At 45.7% G+C, this 25,302-nt stretch overlaps 1 protein-coding gene across 1 annotated transcript in view; it reads right to left on the reverse strand.

Moving 5' to 3' along the window:
- The window catches only part of ipo11 (importin 11), an 880,228-nt gene that overhangs the window by 295,242 nt on the left and 559,684 nt on the right, over positions 1-25,302 (reverse strand). The window contains exon 26 of the mRNA XM_085965921.1: positions 5,705-5,826. Within this exon, the coding sequence (XP_085822047.1) occupies positions 5,705-5,826 (122 nt within the window). The remainder of the gene's footprint in view (positions 1-5,704; positions 5,827-25,302) is intronic.

The raw sequence follows: 25,302 nt of genomic DNA on the forward strand, positions 1-25,302 counted from the left end.
TGTGGGAGAAATGGGTTTTGCTTCCTGGGACACTGGCACCAGTACTGGGGCAGGAGGGAGCTGTTCCGTTGGGACGGGCTTCACTTGGCCAGTGCTGGGACTAGAGTCCTGGCGGATCATATAACTAGGGCTGTAGAGAGGGCTTTAAACTAACTGGGGGGGGGAGATTCCTAGAGAGCAAATAATAAAAATGACAACAGAGAAGGTCATAGACTTAGGTAGCAGTGGGGAAATTAAAAACCAGAGCGTGTCAGGAAGGGGCAGAAGGTATGGAGTAAAAGGTAAAGTAATAAAAAGGGCAAAAGCAGGAACTAAGTGTCACAAAACATCTTTGAAAGTTCTGTATGTGAATGCACGTAGCATTCGTAACAAAATAGACGAGTTAATGGCACAAATAACTACATATGGGTATGATCTTGTGGCCATTACAGAAACATGGCTGCAGGGTGACAATGCCTGGGAATTAAACATACCAGGTTATTTAACGATCAGGAAGGACAGGCAGGAAGGAAGGGGAGGTGGGGTGGCTATGTTAATAAAGGAAGGAATCACTGTAATACAGAGAAATGATATTGGGTCAAAAGATCAGGATAATGAAACAGTTTGGGTGGAGGTAAGGAATAATAAGGGGAAAAAAACACGAGTGGGCGTAGTCTATAGGCCTCCGAACAGTGGCAACTCTGTTGGACGGAGTATCAATCAGGAAATAGTTGAGGCTTGTAATAAGGGAACATCTATAATTATGGGGGAATTTTAACTATCATATTAATTGGTCAAATCAAATTGGGCAGGGCTGCCTTGAGGATGAGTTCATTGAGTGTATTAGGGATGGGTTTCTTGAGCAGTATGTAACTGAACCGACCAGGGGGCAAGCAACCTTAGATCTGGTCCTGTGTAACGAGATGGGATTAATTAAAAATGTCCTAGTAAAGGATCCCCTTGGAATGAGTGACCATAACATGGTTGAATTCCATATTCAATTAGAGGGTGAGAAGGTTGGATCTCAAACAAGCGTGCTAAGCTTGAATAAAGGAGACTATGAAGGTATGAGAGCGGAATTGAGTAGAGTGGATTGGGAAAATAGATTAAAGGGTAAGACGATACACGATCAGTGGTGTACATTTAAGGAGTTATTTTACAACTTCCAAAAAATATATATTCCACTGAGAAAAGGGTGTAAAAGAAAAGACAGCCATCCGTGGCTAAGTAAAGAAATTAAGGATAGTATTCGACTAAAAACAAGGGCATATAAGGTAGCCAAATCTAGTGGGAGGATAGAGGATTGGGAAAACTTTAAAAGACAGCAAAAAATAACAAAAAGATTGATTAAGAAAGGGAAGATAGATTATGAAAGTAAATTAGCAAAAAATATAAAAACAGATAGTAAGAGTTTTTATAGTTATATAAAAAGAAAAAGGGTGGCTAAAGTAAATGTTGGTCCCTTAGAGGATGAGACCGGGAAATTAATGGTGGGAAATATGGAGATGGCAAAAACACTGAATGGATATTTTACATCAGTCTTTACAGTAGAAGGCACTAAGAATATCCCAACACTGGACAAACAGGGGGCTAAAGGGGGGGAGGAGCTAAACACGATCAAAATCACTAAGGAAGTGGCACTCGGTAAAATAATGGGACTCAAGGCGGATAAATCACCTGGACCTGATGGCTTACATCCTAGGGTCTTGAGGGAAGTGGCGGTAGGGATTGCGGATGCATTGGTAATAATTTTCCAAAACTCCCTGGACTCGGCAAAGGTCCCAGCAGACTGGAAAACTGCTAATGTAACACCCTTATTTAAAAAGGGCAGTAGACAGAAGGCTGGAAACTATAGACCGGTTAGCCTAACATCTGTGGTAGGTAAAATTTTGGAGTCCATTATTAAGGAGACAGTAACAGGACATTTGGATAATCATAATTTAATAGGACAAAGTCAGCATGGTTTTATGAAGGGGAAGTCATGTTTGACAAATTTGCTGGAGTTCTTTGAGGAAGTAACATATAGGGTGGATAAAGGGGAACCAGTGGACGTAGTGTATTTAGACTTCCAAAAGGCATTTGACAAGGTGCCACACAAAAGATTATTGCTTAAGATAAAAAATCACAGGATTGGGGGTAATATTCTGGCATGGATAGAGGATTGGCTATCTAACAGAAGGCAGAGAGTTGGGATAAATGGTTCATTCTCAGACTGGCAATCAGTAACTAGTGGTGTTCCGCAGGGGTCAGTGCTGGGTCCCCAACTTTTTACAATCTATATTAACGATTTGGAGGAGGGGACCGAGTGTAACATATCAAAGTTTGCAGATAATACTAAGATGGGAGGGAAAGTAGTGAGTGAGGAGGACATAAAAAACCTGCAAGGGGACATCGACAGGCTAAGTAAGTGGGCAGAGATTTGGCAGATGGAATACAATACTGGAAAGTGTGAGGTTATGCACTTTGGCAGGAAAAACCGTAGAGTAAGTTATTATCTTAATGGCAAGAAACTGGAAAGTACTGAAGTACAAAGGGATCTGGGGGTCCTGGTGCACGAAACTCAAAAGGTTAGTATGCAGGTGCAGCAAGTGATTAAGAAGGCCAATGGAATGTTGGCTTTCATTGCTAGGGGGATAGAATATAAAAATAGGGAGGTATTGCTTCAGTTGTACAAGGTATTGGTGAGACCGCACCTGGAATACTGCGTACAGTTTTGGTGTCCATACTTAAGAAAGGACATACTTGCTCTCGAGTCAGTACAAAGAAGGTTCACTCGGTTAATCCCGGGGATGAGGGGATGGACATATGAGGAGAGGTTGAGTAGATTGGGACTCTACTCATTGGAGTTCAGAAGAATGAGAGGCGATCTTATTGAAACATATAAGATTGTGAAGGGGTTGGATTGGGTGGATGCGGGGGAAGATGTTCCTGATGATGGGTGAAACTAGAACTAGGGGGCATAGTCTTAGAATAAGGGGCTGCTCTTTCAAAACTGAGATGAGGAGGAACTACTTCACTCAGGGGGTGGTAGGTCCATGGAATATGCTGCCCCAAAAAGCTGTAGAAGCTACATCATTACATAAATTTAAAACAGAAATAGACAGTTTCCTAGAAGTAAAGGGAATTAAGGGTTACGGGGAGCGGGCAGGAATTTGGACATGAGTCTAGGTTCGGATCGGTCATGGCCCTGTGGGTAGCGGAGCGGGCCCAGGGGCCGTGTAGCCTGATCCTGCTCCTATTTCGTGTGTCTAATTCTGTTAGATTCAGGAGATGGTTCTGTGATAGTGGATTGGCGGTTAGGATCAGATCAGCCATGATCTTATTGAATGGCGGAGCAGGCTCGAGGGGCCGATTGGCCTACTCCTGCTCCTATTTCTTATGTTCTTATATGCATTTCCTAGAATACTAGTTTAATTAGTATCACAAACCTGCAAAAACTTCAGTCAGACCATGGGATTTGGTGGGGAAAAAAAGTCACAGACAGTAAACAGTAGAGACTAATGTAACCACTGTGTACTTCTGTCAAAGGTTCACGACAGGATGAAAGTGTCTGCATCTGTGATCTCACCAGCTTTCAAGGCAGTGATGAAATATTCGACATGGAAGGTCAAGCCCAATTTGTTCTGAACAGTAGTCTACAAGTGCTTTCAGTTCCAGCTCGCTCTATATTACACATTACCAGTTCACCAAGTGCGTGACGAAATATGAAGTTAGCTATGGTGACAAGTTATCACAGAAACTAGTCTATTTACAGTATAGTTTTAATTTATTTCTATTACACTAAATACTGAGAGCCATAGTTTAACTACAGTATGTGGATTTATATTAACTAGAACCAAACAAATGCATATAATGTTGCAGCTAGAGCACTCAATCACCCTGAACATACTGAAGGGTGCTGGGTGAGCAAAGACTCTGTCTGATGATATTAAGTTAACATTAAGTTAAGTTAATCTGGACAGCATCATTGCAATTCTCAAGTGGACTGACAGATACCCAACAATAACATACCATTCAGTATCAAGATGTTTTAATGTAGCCGTCCTGATTTACAACATAAATATAATCACACTGAAAAAGGCCACTTTTCCAGGAGAAAAAACATTCAATTGAAAGCAATTGAGACCAGATAGATCTGCAACTTGATGAAATCAATGATGCAATTTGGTACCTGCAAAGTTCTTGCTTGCAAAATAGCTGTAAAAATTAGTTCAGCTAATTTTAATGACTATACACATAAAAACCAAAGAATACTCCAACTGTTCCATTCTATGGACTAATTTGCCAGATGTTACAATATAAGTGTTTAAGAGACTGGTGCACTCAAATGAACTGGCCTAACCAGTATACTGCCTTGAGTGGTTATGTTTGTAACCTAGCCACACATTATCCAAAAAAGATCTACTAGCAGCTGTTGACTTATGTTCTTCTGTACATTTGTCCTTTACAAAATTTACAGCAAGTTTCTTTTTATATTTGCATGTAATACATTGTTTCCTTATAGTCCAATCACTACTTAGGTTTTCAGGATTATATAAACCAAATATAAAGCAATGAAAAATCCAAAGCAGAATAATCCATTTATTTATACTTTCTCATTTTATAAAATAAACCACAGCCATTCTTTGCCTCTTAATAAACAGGTGAGCTGTTCCTAATTCTCAATATATTGTGCTGGTTGCCACAGAAGTCAACACGTGCAGCAAATACAGAAGCTTTCAAACCACCAGCACGTTCTCCAGATGTTCTTTTTCAAAAATGGAGTATTAAATGGTAAATCGCAAACAATCACATAGTCCCATAATTGGCGGTCAGTGGCGAAGCTCAAGTGATCACTGCTGGCCTCGAAGAAAGCTGCCCACAGAGATCTCTCAATCTCTGTGGCGAGAAGTTTGCCTTTCTCGACGTGCAATTGATTGTAGTGCTCTGTAATGGGAATTCCCAGTGAAGAGCTGCAGTGATGTCAACAAGCTTTCTAAGCAGCCAATCACATTGAAGAATTCTCAGGCAGCACAGGAAATGAAAAGCACCTTCTATCCGCACTTTTTAAAAATGTTGGAGAGCAAAATAAATATTGGGACTTTCGCATGGGGATAAGGTAGAAACTGAAATAACATGAACAAACTTTCAGGTTTTTTTTAAGTTTAAAAAAAGTTGCTATTTTTTAATCATAATGGAAAAATTTGACACACCACAAATATAAAAATTAGTTTTTCAGGGCCAGAACAGTTGTTTAGCAGTCAATACGCTGTTAAAACCCCAATTACACCTATTGTAACAAGACTTAACATTTAGTGAGGTAGTTAGTTAACAGTGATATTGGCACGGAAAAGCCCCAGTTTTTGACAGTTCCACTGATTTCACTGATTGCCAGCTATGGAGGTCCACAGTGCAGCCAGTGTCGGAGCAATAAATAACTGACCGTAACTTCAGGATTTCCACGTGCGCTACATCCTGAAGCTGCAGTCAGTTGAAGAGGGTTAATGACAGTGAACGCCGACAGTTCGCCATCATTACCCACCGCAAAATTCGGGCCAATGTTGTAAAGTGTGAAGTTTAGAGTTAACAACACATAGCCTCTAATGTGAAACCTTCTTCCATAATAACCACCTCAACAGGTTACACACTTTTGAACTGAAATCTCAAATAAGTACCACCTTTAATCAGGTTACTGAAGACTATAAAAAGGTACCTCTGTGTTGTACCAAAAGAAAAACTGACTTACCTGTTTTCTGAGGGTAAGAGTGAAAGTAATGCCAAAGCAGAAAGTTTTCGTCTCTCTGGTTGTGTAATGTTATCCATTCGGTCAACCCACATCTCAATTATACCGCCAAGAAGCTGATCCATCTATAAAGAAAAACAGAGTCTGTGAACTTCTTGACTCAAGTTACAACTAAATGGCATAATATTAGGGAGAGATTAAGGTATTTTTTGTAAAACCTTAAGCTTAATATTGCAACATTACAGGATCGAAGAGAATGTGGGCAAGATGCACAACTATTACTGCACAACTACAACAATTCAATTTTAATCAGCAGCCACACAACATTTCTTTAATAATTAAGATGGAACATATAACATTTGATTACCCTATGTTTCAAGAGATTCTGTTCCTGTTCACAATATCAACTGTTTTTTTCAGAATTATAGTTCGCTTTTTTAAAGAGGCACCTTTGCTATTGCAATAGTGGAAGAGCACACTCTTGTCAGTATGATGGCATCACATGTCACATGAAGGTTTTAAGATGTAATTTGTATCACCACATTGCATTCTCTGTAAATACCACCCACTTCCATCCTTACTTCACCACACGCGCACACACACCTTTGTCAACTCTAGGCTTAACTTCTTAAACACTTTTGTCACCAGGCTCAACCCTATATTTACTTCAACTCTTCCAGAGTTATTGTGGGCTACCATTAATGGTACACATCTCATCTGTTGGATTTGTGGAAAAACCATATTTAGTTCACAGCTCATGATGATCCTTTCAAGTTTTTCTCCACTAGATAAATTGGTCATTGAATATATAGACACTATACAGCACACAAATACACAGCATAAATTTCCACTGGTGAAATACTCAAATTTCCAATTCTCTACAGTTCAATTATTACCATCACTTGTGAGGCAAAAAAATTAAAAGGTGTAAACTGCCTTGCAAGACTTTTTAAAAAATCACTGTGAAATGCGTTTGGAAATTATACACAATGGGCCGTAATTTGCGGCCCCTACGGGTGCATATGAGGTGTGCATGCGCCCGTAGGGGCCGCGCAAGTTCCGGATTTAGGAATGCGCTAAAACCCGGAACTTGTGATCTGTCAAGAATCTTCTTGAGAGCCAACGCATCCCCCGAAAAAGGGCATCTGCGGGCGGAGCGTTTTGCCCAGCGAATGCCCATGAAATTCTTACGCCTGGTAAAAGCAGGCATAAGGCCTGCTTTTACCAGCATAAGTGTTTTAAAAAACAGAAAAATAAAATCTTATCAATAATTTATACATTTAAAAATCTGTGAAATAAGTTAAGTTTATTTTTAGCCCTTTAAACGTAAATTTATTTTTCAAAAATAGCAATACAAGCGTTTAAAATTTCCAACAGCAACCTGGACTCAGTAACAAGTAATATTCAGAGCCTTTTAGTTCTTGCCAATAAGTGCAATCAGGTATGAGTATCTACAAGATAGCAGCCACGAAGCATTTGTGACTGTACTGGAGTAACTTTATCTGCAGGTCTGACTACGTCAGCTAATCCTGCAGCACTAAACCCTATTGCAAAATCAGTGTTCAGAAAAACACTGCACAAGGACCTGTTAGGTGATTACAGAGCAATCTCGATTTGGATTAATTCAATCTTGTCCAAAATGCTCTGACAAGATGTTACTGGCACATTTTACTAATTGATAAAACAACAAATTCAGTTTTGGGAACTTCCTAATAATGACTTCAAAGTTGGCCAAATGGGCCAGTGGCCACAAAACCAGATGCAGCATTAGTCAGTAACTTCAGCAAAGGAGGGGAGACAATTGGAAAATAAAGGAGGTTTGGATGTATGTACATTATTTACATTTACAGAATAGGTATTATTCAAAATGCGATTTGTACTCAGTATACTGTTTAAAGATTAGCATACGCTAAACAATTTTCCAGCAAAATATGAGACGACGGTTATCTTAATAAATAGTTACTGATCTAATTGTAATGTGTTCATAAATATACTGGAAAAATATCAGAAGCAAGTACATTTCTACTATATTCTACTGGTATGTCACAGAGTCTCCTGAGCCGAGTGGCAGATGAAGTAGCGCAATTCTTCCACTATTGTCTGTCCATGTGTTAAAAAAGCTTATGGGATCCTGGGCTTCATGAATAGAGGCATAGAGTACAAAAGTGTGGAAATTATGATGAACCTTTATAAAACACTGGTTCGGCCCCAACTGGAGTATTGTGTCCAATTCTGGGCACCACAATTTAGGAAGGATGTGAAGGCCTTAGAGAGGGCGCAAAAAAGATTTACGAGAATGATTCCAGGAAGGAGGGACTTCAGTTACGTTGATAGACTGGAGAAGCTGGGGTTGTTCGCCTTGGAGCAGAGAAGATCAAGAGGAGATTTGATAGAGGTGTTCAAAATCATGAGGGCTCTGGACAGAGTAGATAGAGAGAAACTGTTCCCATTGGTGGAAGGGTCGAGAACCAGAGGACACAGATTTAAGGTGATTGGCAAAAGAACCAAAGGCGACGTAAGAAAAAACTTTTTTACGCAGCGAGTGGTTAAGATCTGGAATATACTGTCTGAAAAGGTGGTGGAGGCAGATTCAATCACAGCTTTCAAAAGGGAATTGGATAAGTATTTGAAGGAAATAAATTTGCAGGGCTACGGGGAAGGGCGGGGGAGTAGGATTGGCTGAAGTGGTCTTGCAGAGAGCCGGCACGTGCTCGACGGGCCGAATGGCCTTGTTCCGTGCTGTAACCATTCTATGATTCTAATATAAGAATATATAAAAAGGACCAGTGCTTCCGATGGGTTTTCCTTTTTCCTCATCCGAGGATTCCCCTCGACCGTGGTTGACATAGCCCTTGGCCGTGTCCATTCCATTTCCCGCACTTCTGTTCTCACCCCTTCCTGTCCCTCCCAGAACCACGATAGGGTTCCCTTTGTCCTAACCTTCCAACCCACGAGCCTCCACATTCAACAAATCATCCTCCGCCATTTCGCTCACCTCCAGCGCGATCCCACCACCAAACACATCTTCCCCCTCTCCTCCTCTTTCAGCATTCCGAAGGGACCGTTCCCTACGCGACACCCTAGTCCATTCCTCAATCACCCCCAACACCAGCTCCTCTTCCCACAGCACCATCCCATGCAAGTGCAGGAGATGGAACACCTGCCCTTTTACCTCCTTCCCACCATCTAGGGCCCCACTCTTTCCAGGTGAAACAGTGATTTACTTGTACCTCTTTCAATTTAGTGTACTGTATTTGTCTCCTCTACATTGGGGAGACCAAACGCAGATTGGGTGACTGCTTTGTGGAACACCTCCGTTCAGTCTATAAGCGTGACCCCGAACTTCCGGTCGCCTGCCATTTTAATTCTCTGCCCCACTCCCACTCTGAACTCTCTGTTCACTGCCTCCTTCACTGTTCCAATGAAGCTCAACGGAAGCTCGAGGAATAGCACCTCATATTTCGATTAGACACTTTACAGCCTTCCGGACTCAACATTGAGTTCAACAATTTCTGATCCTAACCTCTGCCCCCATTTTTCGGACAGCATCTGATGACGATGATTCTGCTATTCCCAGTTACATCTCCTCTAGACCCATTTTTTGTTTCTTTACTTGTTCCATTACCATCTTTTTGTCTTGAACTATCATCCCTTTCATCATTTAATCTCTTCTGCCTTCCACCTTATTACAGACCTTCCCTTTTGTTCTTTCCTCCCCTCCCCGCTTTCCCAGCCTCTGTATTTTCTTAAAACCTGTTACATCTCTAACTTTTTCCAATTCTGATGAAAGGTCATCGACCTGAAATGTAAACTCTGTTTCTCTCACCACAGATGCTGCCTGATTGGCTGAGTATTTCCAGTATTTTCTGGTTTTATTATACAAAAAAACCCTTTTAGGCCATCAAGGCCACCTCATTCATGCAGGCATATACCATCTCCAGCTCGGTACAAAAAAAATCAAGTATCAATGGCTCCTCTTACAAACATGCACTTCTATACATATTGGAGAACCTATAATTAAATATTTATAGCAAAAAAGCCATTTAATGATGGTTAATCAAAGGAAACTCCACCTATTTAACTAATTTAAATAGAACCAAACATTACCCATACGTTGATATATCAGTACCATCTTAAAAAAAATCTTTACAGGTGTTTTTTTTAATTAATGCTTATGAAGGTGATTGGAAATTACCAGAAAAAGTCAAACCCTGAGAATTACACCTACAAAGTCAATCACTAATTTTATAAACCACCATATTTAAAAGAAAATCACAATTAATGATCTGAATATACCTCAATTCTTCAGCTCCATTGCTTCAAGTAAAATCATTTCATTTACTTCAGTATTGAACCAAATAAGATTTTACTATCTACACCTAGATTTAAGCAATAATTTTTAGGTTAAACTTGGAAATGATGGCAATGTTAAAATCTTGCAATATTAATAGTGGAACACTGGAAAATAGATTGTAGTATAATAAAAGTGTAGGAAAATAAACAGATGCCTCCTAAATCTACGATAGCAAAATACTGCGGGTGCTGGAAATCTGAAATTACAACAGGAAACGCTGGAAAAACTCAGCAGGCCAGGCAGCATCGGTGGAGAGAGAAACAGAGTTAATGTTTCAGGTCGATGACCTTTCGTCAGAACTGGAAAAAGAGCAGGAAATGGAAAACAAGTTTGGGGGCTGGGAAAAGGGGTAGGGGATGAAAGAACAAAAGGGAAGGTCAGTGATAGGATAGAAAGCAGGAGAGATTGAGAGACATTAAGAGACATTAAGAGATATTCAAGGCAAGGGGAGGTGGAAATGGGCAGGTTAAGGAACAAAGGATGGTTCTAGATGGGGTGTGAATTGCGCTGGTAGAATGAAGGATAGCTGAAGGGAGGGAAGAAAAACAAAAAGTGTGGATAAAAAAAAGAAAATATATATATGTGATAGGGGCCGAGGTTATGATCTGAAATTGTTGAACTCTATGTTGAGTCCAGAGGGCTGTAGAGTGCCTAATCAAAAGATGAGATGCTGCTCCTCGAGCTTACGCTGAGCTTCCGTGGAGCAATGCTGGATCTCAAACCAGCATACTGAGCTTAAATAAAGGAGACTATGAAGGTATGAGAGCAGAGTTGACTAAAGTGGACTGAGAAAATAGATTAAAGTGTAAGATGGTACATGAGCAGTGGTGTGCATTCAAGGAGATATTTCACAACTTTCAAGAAAAATATATTCCACTGAGGAAAAAGGGGCGTAAAAGAAAAGACAGCCATTCGTGGCTAAGTAAAGTAATAAAGGATAGTATCCGACTGAAAACAAGGGCATATAAAGTAGCCAAATCTAGTGGGAGGATAGAAGATTGGGAAGCATTTAAAAGCCAGCAAAGAATAACTAAAAGATCAATTAAGAAAGGGAAGATAGATTATGAAAGTATGACGTTGGAGAGAGCATCGTGAGATGCCATGCTGACCAGATTCTAGAGTCACAGGAACAAGCCAAACCCATACCACGAGCAGGTGCACCTGGTAATCAACCCGAAGTACAGATTGCGTCTACCTCAGAAGCAGTGGTATTGGAAGCTGACGAACCAACCAATGACAATGAGGCAGAATCAACTCCGCCGCAAGAACAGGATACTCGAGAAAGGCGCTATCCAGTCAGGATCAGGAAGCCTCCTCAAAGACTGAATTTATAAATGATTATTTCAGTTGATGTATATAGTACAGAGAAAATTGTAATTAGTTATTATTTAGTTGTTAAATGAATGTTATGTACTGTTTATCTAAAAGGGAAGGAATTGTTGTGTATGTGCCTTGAAGAGAAGAACTGATTCTATACTGCAGTACCGGCAGTGACCACCCCTGTATTTTAAGCCATAGCAGCCTTCTGTATTTCAGTCTTGAATTACTCCCTGTTCAGTAAATACCTGTTTTATTGTCCTCCTGCAGTCTGAGTATTATTGATCCTCGGACACTACACTGGCGACGGGCAGGTTTGAACTCACCTGCAGTACTGCATCACCTCACGGGGATCTTTTCCCTGAAGAGAAGCTTCTTGGAGGTCGAAGTCAGAATGGCGGGCGTCGACCGCGGGCAACCGCCCAGGGATCCATCGGAGAGTTGCAGGGGAGGCTGTGGAAAGCTGGGCCTGGCTCCCCAGTCGAGGTGTTCCAGCAAGTCGTGCTGGTAGCAGGTAGTGCGCTGACCCTTCCGGACTGCGGCGGGCTCGGGCTCGATCGAGCGGCTCTGCAAAGGGGCCCTGCAGCGTCGTCGGGAGGAAAAGAGAGAGAGAGGGTGGAGCGCACAGGGCGCGGTCAGTGCTCATGAACAGGGCAGCGTGGAGAGGATAGAACGCGGGGAAGGAAAAGTGAGACACGCCGAAGCCGCGGGTTGCCGCCATTACCCTGTAGAATGCTAGGAGCAGCGTGGCAGCAAGGGGAAGAAGGAAAAGCGCGGGAGGCGCCATTTTATTCCATTGGGGAAGAAGAAAAAGCACGGGGGGCGCCATTTTAATTCATTGGTGAAGAAGAAAAAGCGCGGGAGGCGCCATTTTAAATCACCCAAGATGCCGAAAAGTGGCAGTATCACTGCTTTCGACAACGAGGTAGAAGACTGGACCACGTATGTGGAAAGAATTGAAGTGTACTGTGAGGCAAATGAGGTGGCCGATGGAAAGAAGGCGTCGGTATTAAATTTGATGGGCGCGAGAACGTACGGCCTATTGCGGAATTTAATTACCCCAGCTAAACCAATGGAGAAAAGTTTTGAGGAGATTGTTAATATCTTACAGGAACACCTAAACCCTACACCGCTGCTGATAGCAGAAAGATTCAAGTTCCATAAAAGAAACCAGCACAAAGATGAGAGCAATGCTGACTATCTTATGGAACTACGCAAGTTATCGAAGCACTGCCAGTTCGGAGCAGGACTGGCAGACACCTTGCGGGATAAGTTTGTCTGCAGGCTCCAGAGTGAAGGAACCCAGAAACGACTACTTTCGGAAAAGGACCTGACGCCAGAACAGGCTTTCAGCGTGGCAGTATCCTACGAAGCAGCAGCACGGGGAGCTGCGGAAATACAACAGAAACCACAGGAATACAGCGCTAACGAAATGGCGTATGGAGCAGAAAAGTGCTGTCGCTGCGGCAGAACAACCCATGATCAGAAGTACTGCTAGGTTAAGGACAAAGTATGCAGGCAATGTGGGAAAATGGGACACATAGCAAGAGTCTGCAGGTCGGGAAAGAAAACCAACATTACAAGAACTACTAAGGAAAAGTACAAGAAAGTAAAGAAATTGACAGACAGCAGCTCAGAAGATCAGGAGAGTGATAAGGACTCCGGGAGCAGGAGACTAAGTTGTCTAAAGTTACACAACGTGATCGCAAAGGAGGATCACCGAACCATTTGGGTCACCCTCATGATAGCAGGGTCCCCAGTAAAGATGGAATTGGACACAGGATCAGCACTAACTGTCATGAATCGACGAGACTATGAGCGGCTATTCTCACACATACCCTTGAAGGACACGTCCATTGTATTGAAGACATACACGGGGCAAAAAGTCTACCCCAGAGGAAAAATAAGGGTGCCAGTTGAATACAACGGCAAGGAAACACAGAAACTGTATCTATATATACTACCAGATGGAGGACCACCATTATTGGGACGTGAATGGATCCGAAAAATACAATTGGATTGGCATTCCATTCAGGCGCTAACTGTGACTGATAAAAAGGATGATGACGTCACACCTGGACGACTGTCAAAAATTCGAACTGACGCGAAAGAGGTGTTCCAACAAGGACTTGGGACTCTAAAAGGAGTAACGGCAACGATAAAAATCGAAAATAACGCAAACCCAAAATTTTTTAAGGCCAGACCGGTATCTTACGCGATCCACCCAGCCGTTGAAGCAGAGCTGGAGAGTCTGGAGCGTTCGGGTGTGCTGTCCAAGGTGGACTGGAGTGAGTGGGCCACACCCATCGTTCCTGTAATGAAGAAATCATTGAGCAGCACGCCTGGGGAACCGAAGAAGATTCGCATCTGTGGGGACTTCAAGGTAACTGTGAACCCAGTCCTGCACACAGTACAATATCCACTTCCACGGATAGAAGATATTTTCGCCTCACTATCTGGAGGGAAACGCTTTACAAAGATTGATCTGGCCCAAGCGTATCTACAAATGGAGGTGGAAGAAGCATCTAGGAAATACCTCACGATAAACATTCACAAAGGCTGGTGCAGTACAATCGACTGGTATTCGGGGTAGCATCAGCCCCGGCTATTTGGCAGAGGGCGATGGAACAAGTCCTGCAAGGGATCCCGGGGACCCAGTGTTATTTGGACGACATCCTGGTTACGGGCGAAAATGACAGTGAACACCTTGCCAACCTGGAGCAGGTGCTCACGAGATTACAGGAATATGGGCTACGAGCCAACCGCCCCAAATGTGAGTTCTTCAGGAGACAAATCTCGTATTGTGGCCACATGATTGATGAGGAAGGGTTGCATAAGTCGCCGGACAAGATTGAGGCTGTAGTCAAGGCTCCAGCACCGGAAAATGTGTCGCAACTTGATGCGCTATCAATTACTCATAAAAGACTGAGAGTTAGAAGAGTAACCAAAGGCTTTTATTAACAACAGAATGGAGGTCTGCCTCGCGTGGTCGACCGGTCCATGATACTAAGGGCTGGGGAGCAGTCACCTTTATACTAGGACCTGTGGGAGGAGTCAGCCGAGGCATGTCCAGGCATGTACACAGTGGAATACAAACAGGACAAACAGGAATACAAACAGTGGTTTACCACATTCACCCCTTGTTTAAAATTGAGTCCGGCGGGGTGAAGTGTATTAAAAGTTAGTGTATTGGAGTCTCTCCGGAGGTCTTGTCTGCCGCTGTGATCTGCGTGGCGACGGCAGGGGTAGTGAAGTTTCCGGCGTCGAGTCCAGCGTAGGCTGTGGCACAGGCATGTCGTCCTCGTAGATGTCGAGCGGGTCGCGGGGCCCAGGCCTGCCGTCTGCTGGGGCTGGATATCGGATCGTGGGGGGGGGGTGTTAGTGGGTAGTGGGTTACTGCGGCCCCCGAGGGTGCAAGGTCTCTTATGGAGACTGTGTCCTCCCGCCCGTCCGGGTATGCGATGTAAGCATACTGGGGGTTGGCGTGGAGGAGGTCGACCCTCTCGACCAGGGGGTCCGTTTTATGGGTCCTCACGTGTCTTCTCAGTAGGACCGGCCCTGGGGACGTCAGCCATGGCGGTAGCGATGTCCCCGATGTGGACTTCCTTGGGAAGACAAACATTTTCTCATGAGGGGTGGCGTTAGTGGCAGTGCAGAGCAGTGACCGAATAGAGTGGAGCGCATCGGGGAGCACATCCTGCCAGCGGGAGGTTGGAAGGCCCCTAGACTTTAAGGCTAGCAGGACGGCCTTCCAAACTGTCGCATTTTCTCTTTCCACCTGTCCGTTCCCCCGGGGGTTGTAACTGGTGGTCCTGCTTGTGGCAATACCCCTAGTTAGCAGGTACTGACGGAGTTCATCGCTCAAACGATGAGCCCCGGTCGCTATGGATATAGCTGGGGAAGCCGAACAGGGTGAAGAGGTTGTTCAGACATTTAATGACCGTGGCACTGGTCATGTCCGGGCAGGGGAAGGCGAACGGGAAACGGGAGTACTCCTCAATAATATTGAGGAAGTACACATTGCGGTCGGAGGAGGGGAGAGGCCCTTTAAAATCGACGCTCAGGCGCTCGAAGGGGCGAGTGGCTTTTATCAGGTGGGCCCTGTCTGGTCTATAAAAGTGCGGTTTGCACTCAGCGCAGACTTGGCAGTTCCTGGTCATGGTCCTGACCTCCTCAATAGAGTAAGGCAGGTTGCGGGCCTTGATGAAGTGGAAGAACCTGGTGACCCCCGGGTGGCAGAGGTCATTGTGGAGGGCCCGCAGTCTATCGATCTGCGCGCTGGCGCAGGTGCCACGCGATAGCGCATCCGGGGGTTCATTTAGCTTCCCGGGCCGGTACAAGATCTCGTAGTTGTAGGTGGAAAGTTCGATTCTCCACCTCAAGATCTTGTCATTTTTGATTTTGCCCCTCTGCTTGTTGTTAAACATAAAAGCAACTGAACGCTGGTCAGTGAGCAGGGTAAATCGTTTTCCGGCCAGGTAGTGCCTCCAATGACGCACAGCCTCCACAATCGCCTGGGCCTCCTTCTCAACAGCGGAGTGTCTGGTCTCCGGGCCTTGGAGGGTTCGTGAAAAGAAGGCCACGGGTCTCCCCGCCTGATTGAGGGTAGCGGCCAGGGCAAAGTCAGACGCGTCGCTTTCCACCTGGAAGGGGATGGATTCGTCCACTGCGTGCATGGTGGCTTTGGCAATGTCCTCCTTGATACGGTGGAAGGCTAAGCGGGCCTCTGCCGTCAAGGGAAAAGAGGTGGACTTGATCAGCGGACGGGCCTTGTCCGCATAGTAGGGGACCCACTGGGCGTAATAGGAGAAAAACCCTAGGCACCTCTTCAGGGCCTTGAGGCAGTGGGGCAGTGGAAGTTCCATAAGGGGACGCATCCGATCGGGGTCGGGGCCGATGACTCCGTGTTCCACAACACAGCCAAGGATGGCGAGGCGGTTTGTGCGGAATATGCACTTCTCCTTGTTATATGTCAGGTTTAGGAGTTGAGCGGTGCGGAGGAATTTTTCGAGGTTTGCGTCATGGTCCTGCAAGTCACGGCCGCAGATGGTCACATTGTCCAGATATGGGAAAGTGGCCTGCAACGCATTTTGATCTACCATCCGGTCCATCTCCCTTTGGAAGACGGAGACCCCGTTGGTGACGCCAAAGGGAACCCTAAGGAAGTGATAGAGGCGGCCGTTTGCCTCAAAGGCAGTGTACTGGCGGTCCTCAGGGCGGATGGGGAGCTGGTGGTACGCTGATTTCAGGTCAATGGTCGAGAAGACGCGGTACTGCGCGATCTGGTTGACCATATCAGCTATACGGGGGAGTGGGTAGGCGTCCAGCAGGGTGTAGCGATTTATTGTCTGGCTGTAGTCGATGACCAGGCGCTGCTTCTCGCCGGTCTTAACGACCACAACCTGGGCTCGCCAGGGGCTGGTGCTGCCCTCAATAATCCCTTCTTTCAGGAGCCGCTCCACTTCGGTTTTAATGAAAACCCTGTCCCCGGCACTGTATCGCCTGCTCTTTGTGGCGATGGGCTTACAGTCGGGGGTGAGGTTAGCAAACAGTTGGGGGGGGGTGACTCTGAGTGTGGAGAGGTTGCACCTGGTGCGCGGCGGGCAGTTTGGAAGCTGCTGGCTGCGGACTGTGAGTGGGGGTAGGGGTCCACCGTACGCCATCGTAACACTTTTAAGGTGGCACTGAAAATCTAACCCCAGCAGGACGGCAGCGCAGAGGTCAGGCAGGACCAGAAGTTTAAAATGATCGTACACGGTCCCGTCTACTACGAGTGTCACCACGCAGTAGCCGCCGATGTCCGCCGACTGGGACTCGGAGGCCATAGAAATCCGCTGTTGCGCAGGCAGGACTGGGAGAGAGCAACGCCGCACCGTGTCGGGGTGGATGAAGCTCTCCGTGCTCCCAGAGTCAAAAAGGCAGATTGTATCGTGACCATTTACCTTAATGTCCATTGTGGAACTGGCCAGTTGGTGCGGTCTCGCTTGGTCCAGTGTAACGGATGCCAGCGTAGGGGTCGGTGTGTCGCTGCGGGTATCAGATGAGGCGGTGTCGGGGGCCTGCTGCGTCCCGGCTGTCGTCCAAGATGGCGGCGTCCATGATCCCCATGTGGCTGGAGGCGTCCAAAATGGCTGCTGTACCGGTGATTCGCACATGGCCGGGGAGGTCCAAGATGGCGGCCCGCATGGCCCACACGCGGCGCTGCTGGGGTTCAGGGTGGCTTTGGCCCTGCAGACGCTAGCGTAGTGTCCCTTCTTCCCGCAGCCCGAGCAGATCGCGTTTTTCGCCGGGCAGCGCGCTCTGGGGTGTTTTGCCTGGCCACAGAAGTAGCATTTCTGGCCTTGGGGCACTGCTGTCTGGCCTTGGGACACTGCTGCGGTAGTTGGGCCGTTGTTGGGGTGTGGCTGGGGTGGCACGGCGCTATGAGGCGGTCCTACCGTGTCCCAGGCTGTCATTCCCCGCGGCGTCCACGGTGCAGAGGAGTAGGCATCCATGCCCTGGTAGGCTGCATCCAACGATAGTGCGAGTTCAGAGGCCTTGTTGAGGTCGAGGTTACTCTGCTCCAACAGTCGCTGTCGGGTGTAATTGGATCTGTGGCCCGCTACAAAAGCGTCCCGGATAAGTTCCTCTGTGTACACGGCGGCCTTTACATCCTTACAACCACAGGCCCGGCCAAGCACAGACAGTGCCTGAAGGTATTCCACGGTCGATTCCCCAGGTTGTTGTTTACGACTCCCCAGGAGGTGCCTGGCGTACACTTCGTTCACTGGGCGCGTGTACTGGTCCTTGAGGAGCTTGATAGCGTCCGCGTACGAGGTCGCGTCTTGGATGACCGAGTACACTCGGTGGTTCACTTTGGAGGTCAGGTCATCCAGTTTGTCCTCGTCCGATTTGATTGCTTCGGAGGCGGTCAGGAATTTTTCGAAACACTTAAGCCAGTGAGTAAACTTGGTGGATGAGTCCGCCTCCCGATGATCTAAGTCCAGGCATGCTGGTGTGAGGATCTTCTCCATTATAAAAATGTTGTTAATAAAATTGATGCGCTATCAATTACTCATAAAAGACTGAGAGTTAGAAGAGTAACCAAAGGCTTTTATTAACAACAGAATGGAGGTCTGCCTCGCGTGGTCGACCGGTCCATGATACTAAGGGCTGGGGAGCAGTCACCTTTATACTAGGACCTGTGGGAGGAGTCAGCCGAGGCATGTCCAGGCATGTACACAGTGGAATACAAACAGGACAAACAGGAATACAAACAGTGGTTTACCACACAACTGAGGTCGTTCCTCGGGTTGGTGAACTACTACCATAAGTTCTTGCCGAATTTATCTACAATTCTGCACCCACTGAACGCCCTACTGCAAACTGGAGTAACATGGAAATGGAGTGATGAGTGTAAGCATGCCTTTCAGAAATGTAAATGCCTAATCCCTTCAAAAGAAGTATTGGCCCACTACAATGCAACACTACCGATTCGGTTAGCATGTGATGCGTCTCCCTACGGCATCAGAGCGGTGCTGTCACACAAATTCCCTGACGGTTCAGAGAGGCCAATAGCCTTTGCGTCGCGCTCGTTAACCTCAGCCGAGCGTAACTACGCCCAAATTGACAGGGAGGCCCTCAGCCTGGTGTGGGGGGTGAAGAAGTTCAATCACTATCTGCACGGGCAGAAATTCACCCTACTGACTGATCATCAGCCCCTGGTCTCCATTTTTAACCCAAAGAAGGGCGTTCCGGTGATGACGGCGCAACGGCTGCAAAGATGGTCACTTTTTCTAGGGGCACATCAGTACGACATAGAGTACAAGGGTACGAAACAGCATGGAAACGCTGATGGGCTGTCGCGCCTACCGTTGCCTACGGTAGAGGAGGCACCTGCAGTGGACCCTGTTGAGATATTCCATGCGACCATAGTCGAATGTCTACCTGTTACAAACTCAAGGATAGAGAAGGAAACCCGAAATGACCCGACACTCTCTCGGGTCTATGATTTGACGGTGAAGGGATGGCCAGCACATGGCGACTCACTGTTGCCAGCATTCTCGCCAAGGAGAGAACAGCTGTCAGTGTGCCGGGGGACCTTGATGTGTGGATCCCGAGTGGTAATTCCACCCAAGTTGAGAGATAGAGTGCTCAATGAGCTTCATGAGGGTCATCTGGGAGGGGTAAAAATGAAGAGCCTAGCCAGGGCGTTTGCGTGGTGGCCGGGAATCGATAAAGAAATCGAGGATATGACCAAGAGATGCACAGGATGCCAGAAGGTCCAAAACGCTCCACCACAGGCCCCGCTACATCCATGGGAGTGACCCTCATCTCCATGGCAACGGGTACACATTGATTTTGCTGGTCCATTTATGGACTCAATGTTCCTAATCACTGTGGACGCCCATTCGAAATGGCCAGAGGTCATCAAAATGTCCTCCACCACCACGGAGAAAACTATTGCAGTCCTACGGACCATCTTCGCCAGGAATGGCTTGCCAGAACAGATTTGCTCCGACAATGGGCCATAGTTTGTGTCAGAGGATTTCCGGAGGTTTCTGAGGAATAATGGGGTGAAGCATTACACATCTGCCCCATATCATCCAGCCACAAATGGATTGGCTGAGAGGTTTGTTCAGACCTTTAAAAAGGCAATAAAGGCAATGCATAATGACGACATACCACTACAACACAAGGTGGATAATTTCTTGTTTGCTTACCGGAATGCGACACATGCAGTCAGCAACCAAGCTCCAGCCATAATGTTCTTCAACCGAAGGCTAAGATGTCACCTGGATTTGCTCAAACCGAACATAAGACGAGATGTTGAGGATAAGCAATTCCAGCACATAAATGAGAAGCCAACCAGGAGCTTCAAGATAGGGCAACCAGTCTTGGCCCGCGACTACCGAACAGAAAAATGGCAGCCAGGAACGATATGCACACAGCAGGGACCACTAATGTACACAGTGGACGTTGGAGAGAGCATCGTGAGATGCCATGCTGACCAGATTCTAGAGTCACAGGAACAAGCCAAACCCATACCACGAGCAGGTGCACCTGGTAATCAACCCGAAGTACAGATTGCGTCTACCTCAGAAGCAGTGGTATTGGAAGCTGACGAACCAACCAATGACAATGAGGCAGAATCAACTCCGCCGCAAGAACAGGATACTCGAGAAAGGCGCTATCCAGTCAGGATCAGGAAGCCTCCTCAAAGACTGAATTTATAAATGATTATTTCAGTTGATGTATATAGTACAGAGAAAATTGTAATTAGTTATTATTTAGTTGTTAAATGAATGTTATGTACTGTTTATCTAAAAGGGAAGGAATTGTTGTGTATGTGCCTTGAAGAGAAGAACTGATTCTATACTGCAGTACCGGCAGTGACCACCCCTGTATATAAAGCCATAGCAGGCTTCTGTATTTCAGTCTTGAATTACTCTCTGTTCAGTAAATACCTGTTTTATTGTTCTCTTGCAGTCTGAGTATTATTGATCCTCGGACACTAGAACTGGGAGCTCGGGGTCCCCCTTATGGACTGAACGGAGGTGTTCCGCAAAGCGGTCACCCAATCTGCATTTGGTCTCCCCAATGTAGAGGACACCATCTCGTGAGCAGTGAATACAGTATACTAAATTGCAAGAAGTACAAGTAAATCGCTGTTTCACCTGGAAGGGGTGTTTGGGGCCTTGGACAGTGGGAAGGGGGGAGGTAAAATGGCATGTGTTGCATCTCCTGCGCTTGCACAAGGTGGTGTCGGGCGAAGGGGAAGGGGTGCTGGGGGTGGTAGAGGAGTGGGCTAGGGTGTCGCGGAGGGAGCGGGCCCTACGGAATGCTGAAAGGGGAGGTGAGGGGAAGATGCGTTTGGTGGTGGGATCACGCTGGAGGTGGCGGAAATGGCAGAGGATGATCCGTTGAATGTGGAGGCTGGTGGGGTGAAAGGTGAGGACAAGGGGAACTCTATCGTGGTTCCGGGAGGGAGGGGCAGGGGTGAAGGCAGAAGTACAGGAGATAGAACGGACACGGTCGAGGGCCGTGTCAACTACAGTGGAGGGGAATCCTCGGTTGAGGAAAAAGGAAGACATGTCGGAAGCACTGGTATGAAAGGTGGCATCGTCGGAGCAGATGCGGCTGAGACGGAGAAACTGGGAGAATGGAATAGAGTCCTTACAGGAGGCAGGGTGGGAGGAATTGTAGTCCAGGTAGCTGTGGGAGTCAGTGGGCTTGTAGTGAATATTAGTCAATAACCTATCCCCAGAGATGGAGACAGAGAAGTCGAGGAAGGGAAGGGAAGAGTCGGAGATGGACCATGTGAAGGTGAGGGAATGGTGGAAATTGGAAGCAAAGTGAATGAAATTTTCTAGTTAAGGGCGAGAGCAGGAGAGGCACCGATACAGTCATCGATGTACCGGAAAAAGAGGTGAGGTAGGGGACCCGAGTAGGACTGGAACAAAGAGTGTTCCACATATCCCACGAAAAGGCAGGCATAGCCTCCTAAATCTAAGTCTTTTATGCAGCATCTGATTTCAACTCACCTCTCTTTCTCATTTTAGGTTTCTGATAAATACAAAGCAGCTATGAGATGATAGAATGATAATCATAAGGCAAACTGGCCAAAAAATTGATTAAAAAAAGCCATGTCAGAAGATAAAGCTGTGTGACAGTGTGACAGGTCTCTGGAATGCTAGTCTGCTAGCTTTTTCAGCAGTTAAGAAAATATATAATCAAGGCGTTATTTGCTCACAGGGAATTGCTGTGCTGCACAAATTTTGATTTCAAGAACAATATAAAATGTATAGTTTATTATTGCAGTGAGGAAAAATAGCATTGTGTTAGCACTAATACATGTTGATGTTATGCTTGGCTAGTGGCCAAGAAAAAAAACAAAGTATATATTTTTATTATTTTGCAGTTGCATTGTAAGGAAAGCATCGGACTCAAAATTTTCTCTTTATTTACAACTGCAGGGTAATGGGCAATTGTGCATTCTCACAAATCTCGAGTGCAGCCTGTTTGCACATATTGAACAGATTTAAATGAACAAGTTGTGCAGTCGGCTCAGCTGATTAGTGCATGGGAAGAATGGCCATAACACAGAAACATAGAAGATAGGAGCAGCAGTAGGCCATTCGGCCCCTCTAGCCTGCTCCGCCATTCAATGCGATCATCCAAGTTCAGTAGCTGGTCCCTGCTTTCTCCCCTTAAGAAATATATCCAACTCCTTCTTGAATCTATTTAATGAATTGGCCTCTACTGCCTTCTGTGGTAGAGAATTCCACAGGTTCACCACTCTGGGTGAAGAAATTCCTCCTCATTTCTGTCCTAAAAGGCCTACCCCTTATCCTTAGACTGTGACTCCTGGTTCTGGATTCCCCGACCATCGGGAACATCCTCCCTGCATCGAGTCTGTCCAGTCCTGCCAGAATTTTATAAGTTTCAATGAGATCCCCTCTCATTCTTTTAAACTCCAGCGAGTACAAGCCCAATCATCCCAATCTCTCCTCATACGTCATTCTTGCCATTCCAGGTATCAGCCTGGTGAATCTTCGCTGAACTCCTTCCATGGCAAGAATATCCTTCCTCAGATAAGGTGACCAAAACTGCACACAATACTCAACGTGTGGTCTCACCAAGGCCCTGTACAGCTGCAGCAAGACATCCTTGTTCCTGTACTCAAACCCTCTCGCTATGAAGGCCAACATACCATTTGCCTTCTTAACCGCCTGCTGCACCTGCATGCTTACCTTCAGCGACTGGTGCACAAGGACACCCAGGTCTCGTTGCACTTCCCCTTCTCCCAATCTATTGCCATTCAGATAATAATCTGCCTTCCTGTTTTTGACACCAAAGTGGATAACCTGACATTTATCCACGTTATATTGCATCTGCCATGCTTCTGCCCAATCACCCAACCTGTCCAAATCATCCTGTAGTTTCTCGGCATCCTCCTCACAGCACACACGCCCACCCAGCTTTATGTCGTCTGCAAATTTGGAGATATTACATCTAGTTCCCTTGTCTAGATCATTATCATTAATATATATTGTGAATAGCTGGGGTCCAAGGACCAATCCCTGCGGTACCCCGCTAGTCACTGCCTGCCACTCGGAAAAAGACCCGTTTATTCCAACTCTTTGCTTTCTATCTGCCAACCAGTTCTCTATCCAAGTCAATACCTTGCCCCCAATCCCATGTGCCTTAACTTTACACGCTAATCTCTTATGTGGGACCTTATCGAAAGCCTTCTGAAAGTCCAAATACACCACATCCACTGATTCTCCCTTATCTATTTTATTGTTACATCATCAAAAAATTCCAGTAGATTAGTCAAGCACGATTTACCTTTTGTAAATCCATGTTGACTTTGTCCGATCCTGTCACAAAATCGACCCCTGTTTAGTACAGGGGTCGATGGTCGTTCTGTAATCTTCCTCCATTGCCCCAGGCTTTTGCTTAAACGAAGCAGCATTGAGATCCACTGCTATTACAAAAGCAGCTTATATTCCTGCAGCTCTCCTCACACAAAGAAAACATGTCTGTGCCAAAAAAAAGACAAAAGAAAAGTGGGCACCAAGCAATGATTGAGGGTGGGATGGCTGAAGGCACAATGAAACAGAAAGGTTTTTAAGATGCTTTTGAAGATAGGGGGTGGCAAAGCAAAAATGCTGATGAGAGAACTCGAGTAGAGACATGATGGCTGAAAGAAGGGTTAGCAATGATAGAGAGTAGGGAACAGAGAATGAGCAGTATGGATTAAAATTTTGGCAGTAAGAACAGGCACAAGAAAACAATGTTCTGCAGGTAAAAGGCAGTGTCCTTGGTAAAAGACCAGATAAGGATTAGGATGCTCAGCTCATGATTGAACAGGTCACTGAGGTTTCATGCCTCTGGATTTAGCCTCAGGGGCATAAGAATATAAGAACGTAGGAATTAGGAGCAGGAGTAGGCCTTATTGGTCCCTCGAGTCTGCTCCACTGTTCAAAAAGATTACGCTGAACTTCGACCTCAACTCTACTGTCCCACTTGATCCTCATATCCCTTGATTCCCTTAAGAGTCCAAAAATCTATTGATCTCAGCCTTAAATATACTCAACGACTGAGCATTCACAACCCTCTGGGGTAGAGAATTCCAAAGATTCATAACCCTCTGAGTGAAGAAATTTCTCCTCATCTCAGTTCTAAATGGCCAACCCATTATCCTGAGAATATGCCCCCTAGTTCTAGAATCTCCAGCCAGGGGAAATACCCTCTCAGCATCTACACTGTCAAGCCCTCTCAGAATCTTATATGTTTCAATGAGATCACCTCTCAGTTTTCTAAACTGCAGATAGTATAGGCCCAATCTACTCAATTTCTCCTCATAGGACAACCTTCTCATCCCAGGGATCAATCTAGTGAACCTTCGCTGCACCCCCGCTAAGGCAAGTATATCCTTCCTAAGGTACGGTGACCAAAACTGTACACAGTGCTCCAGGTGTGGTCTCACCAAAGCCCTGTACAACCGCAGCAAGACTTCCTTACTCTTATACTCCAACCCCTTGCAATAAAGGTTAACATACAATTTGCTTTCCTAAATGCTTGCTGCACCTGCATGTTAACTTTCTGTGTTTCGTGTAGAAGGTCACCCAAATCCCTCTGAACACCAACATTTAATACTTTCTCACCATTTAAACCAAGGGCAGTGATGGATTTGAGGAGAGGAGATGCTGACAGGAGCTGAAGACAGTGACTTCACCTTTACTTATGTTAAGTTGAAGAAAATTTTGACTGATCCAGCACTTCAAGTCAAATAAGTATCAAGGCTACTGAAACATAATAAAACATAACAGTCGAGCAGTTTGAAGAGGTGGTAAGTCAGAAAAAGAAAAAAATAGGTGGGCAGGGAGGCAGCTTTGTATACGAACAATGACTGACAGGTAAAGACCATCTGGTCCATTGAGCC

This window comes from Somniosus microcephalus, chromosome 2, assembly GCF_052327205.1.
Source record: "Somniosus microcephalus isolate GS21.2 chromosome 2, FLI_Smic_1.0, whole genome shotgun sequence".
In the NCBI taxonomy this organism is placed as follows: Eukaryota; Metazoa; Chordata; class Chondrichthyes; order Squaliformes; family Somniosidae; genus Somniosus; species Somniosus microcephalus.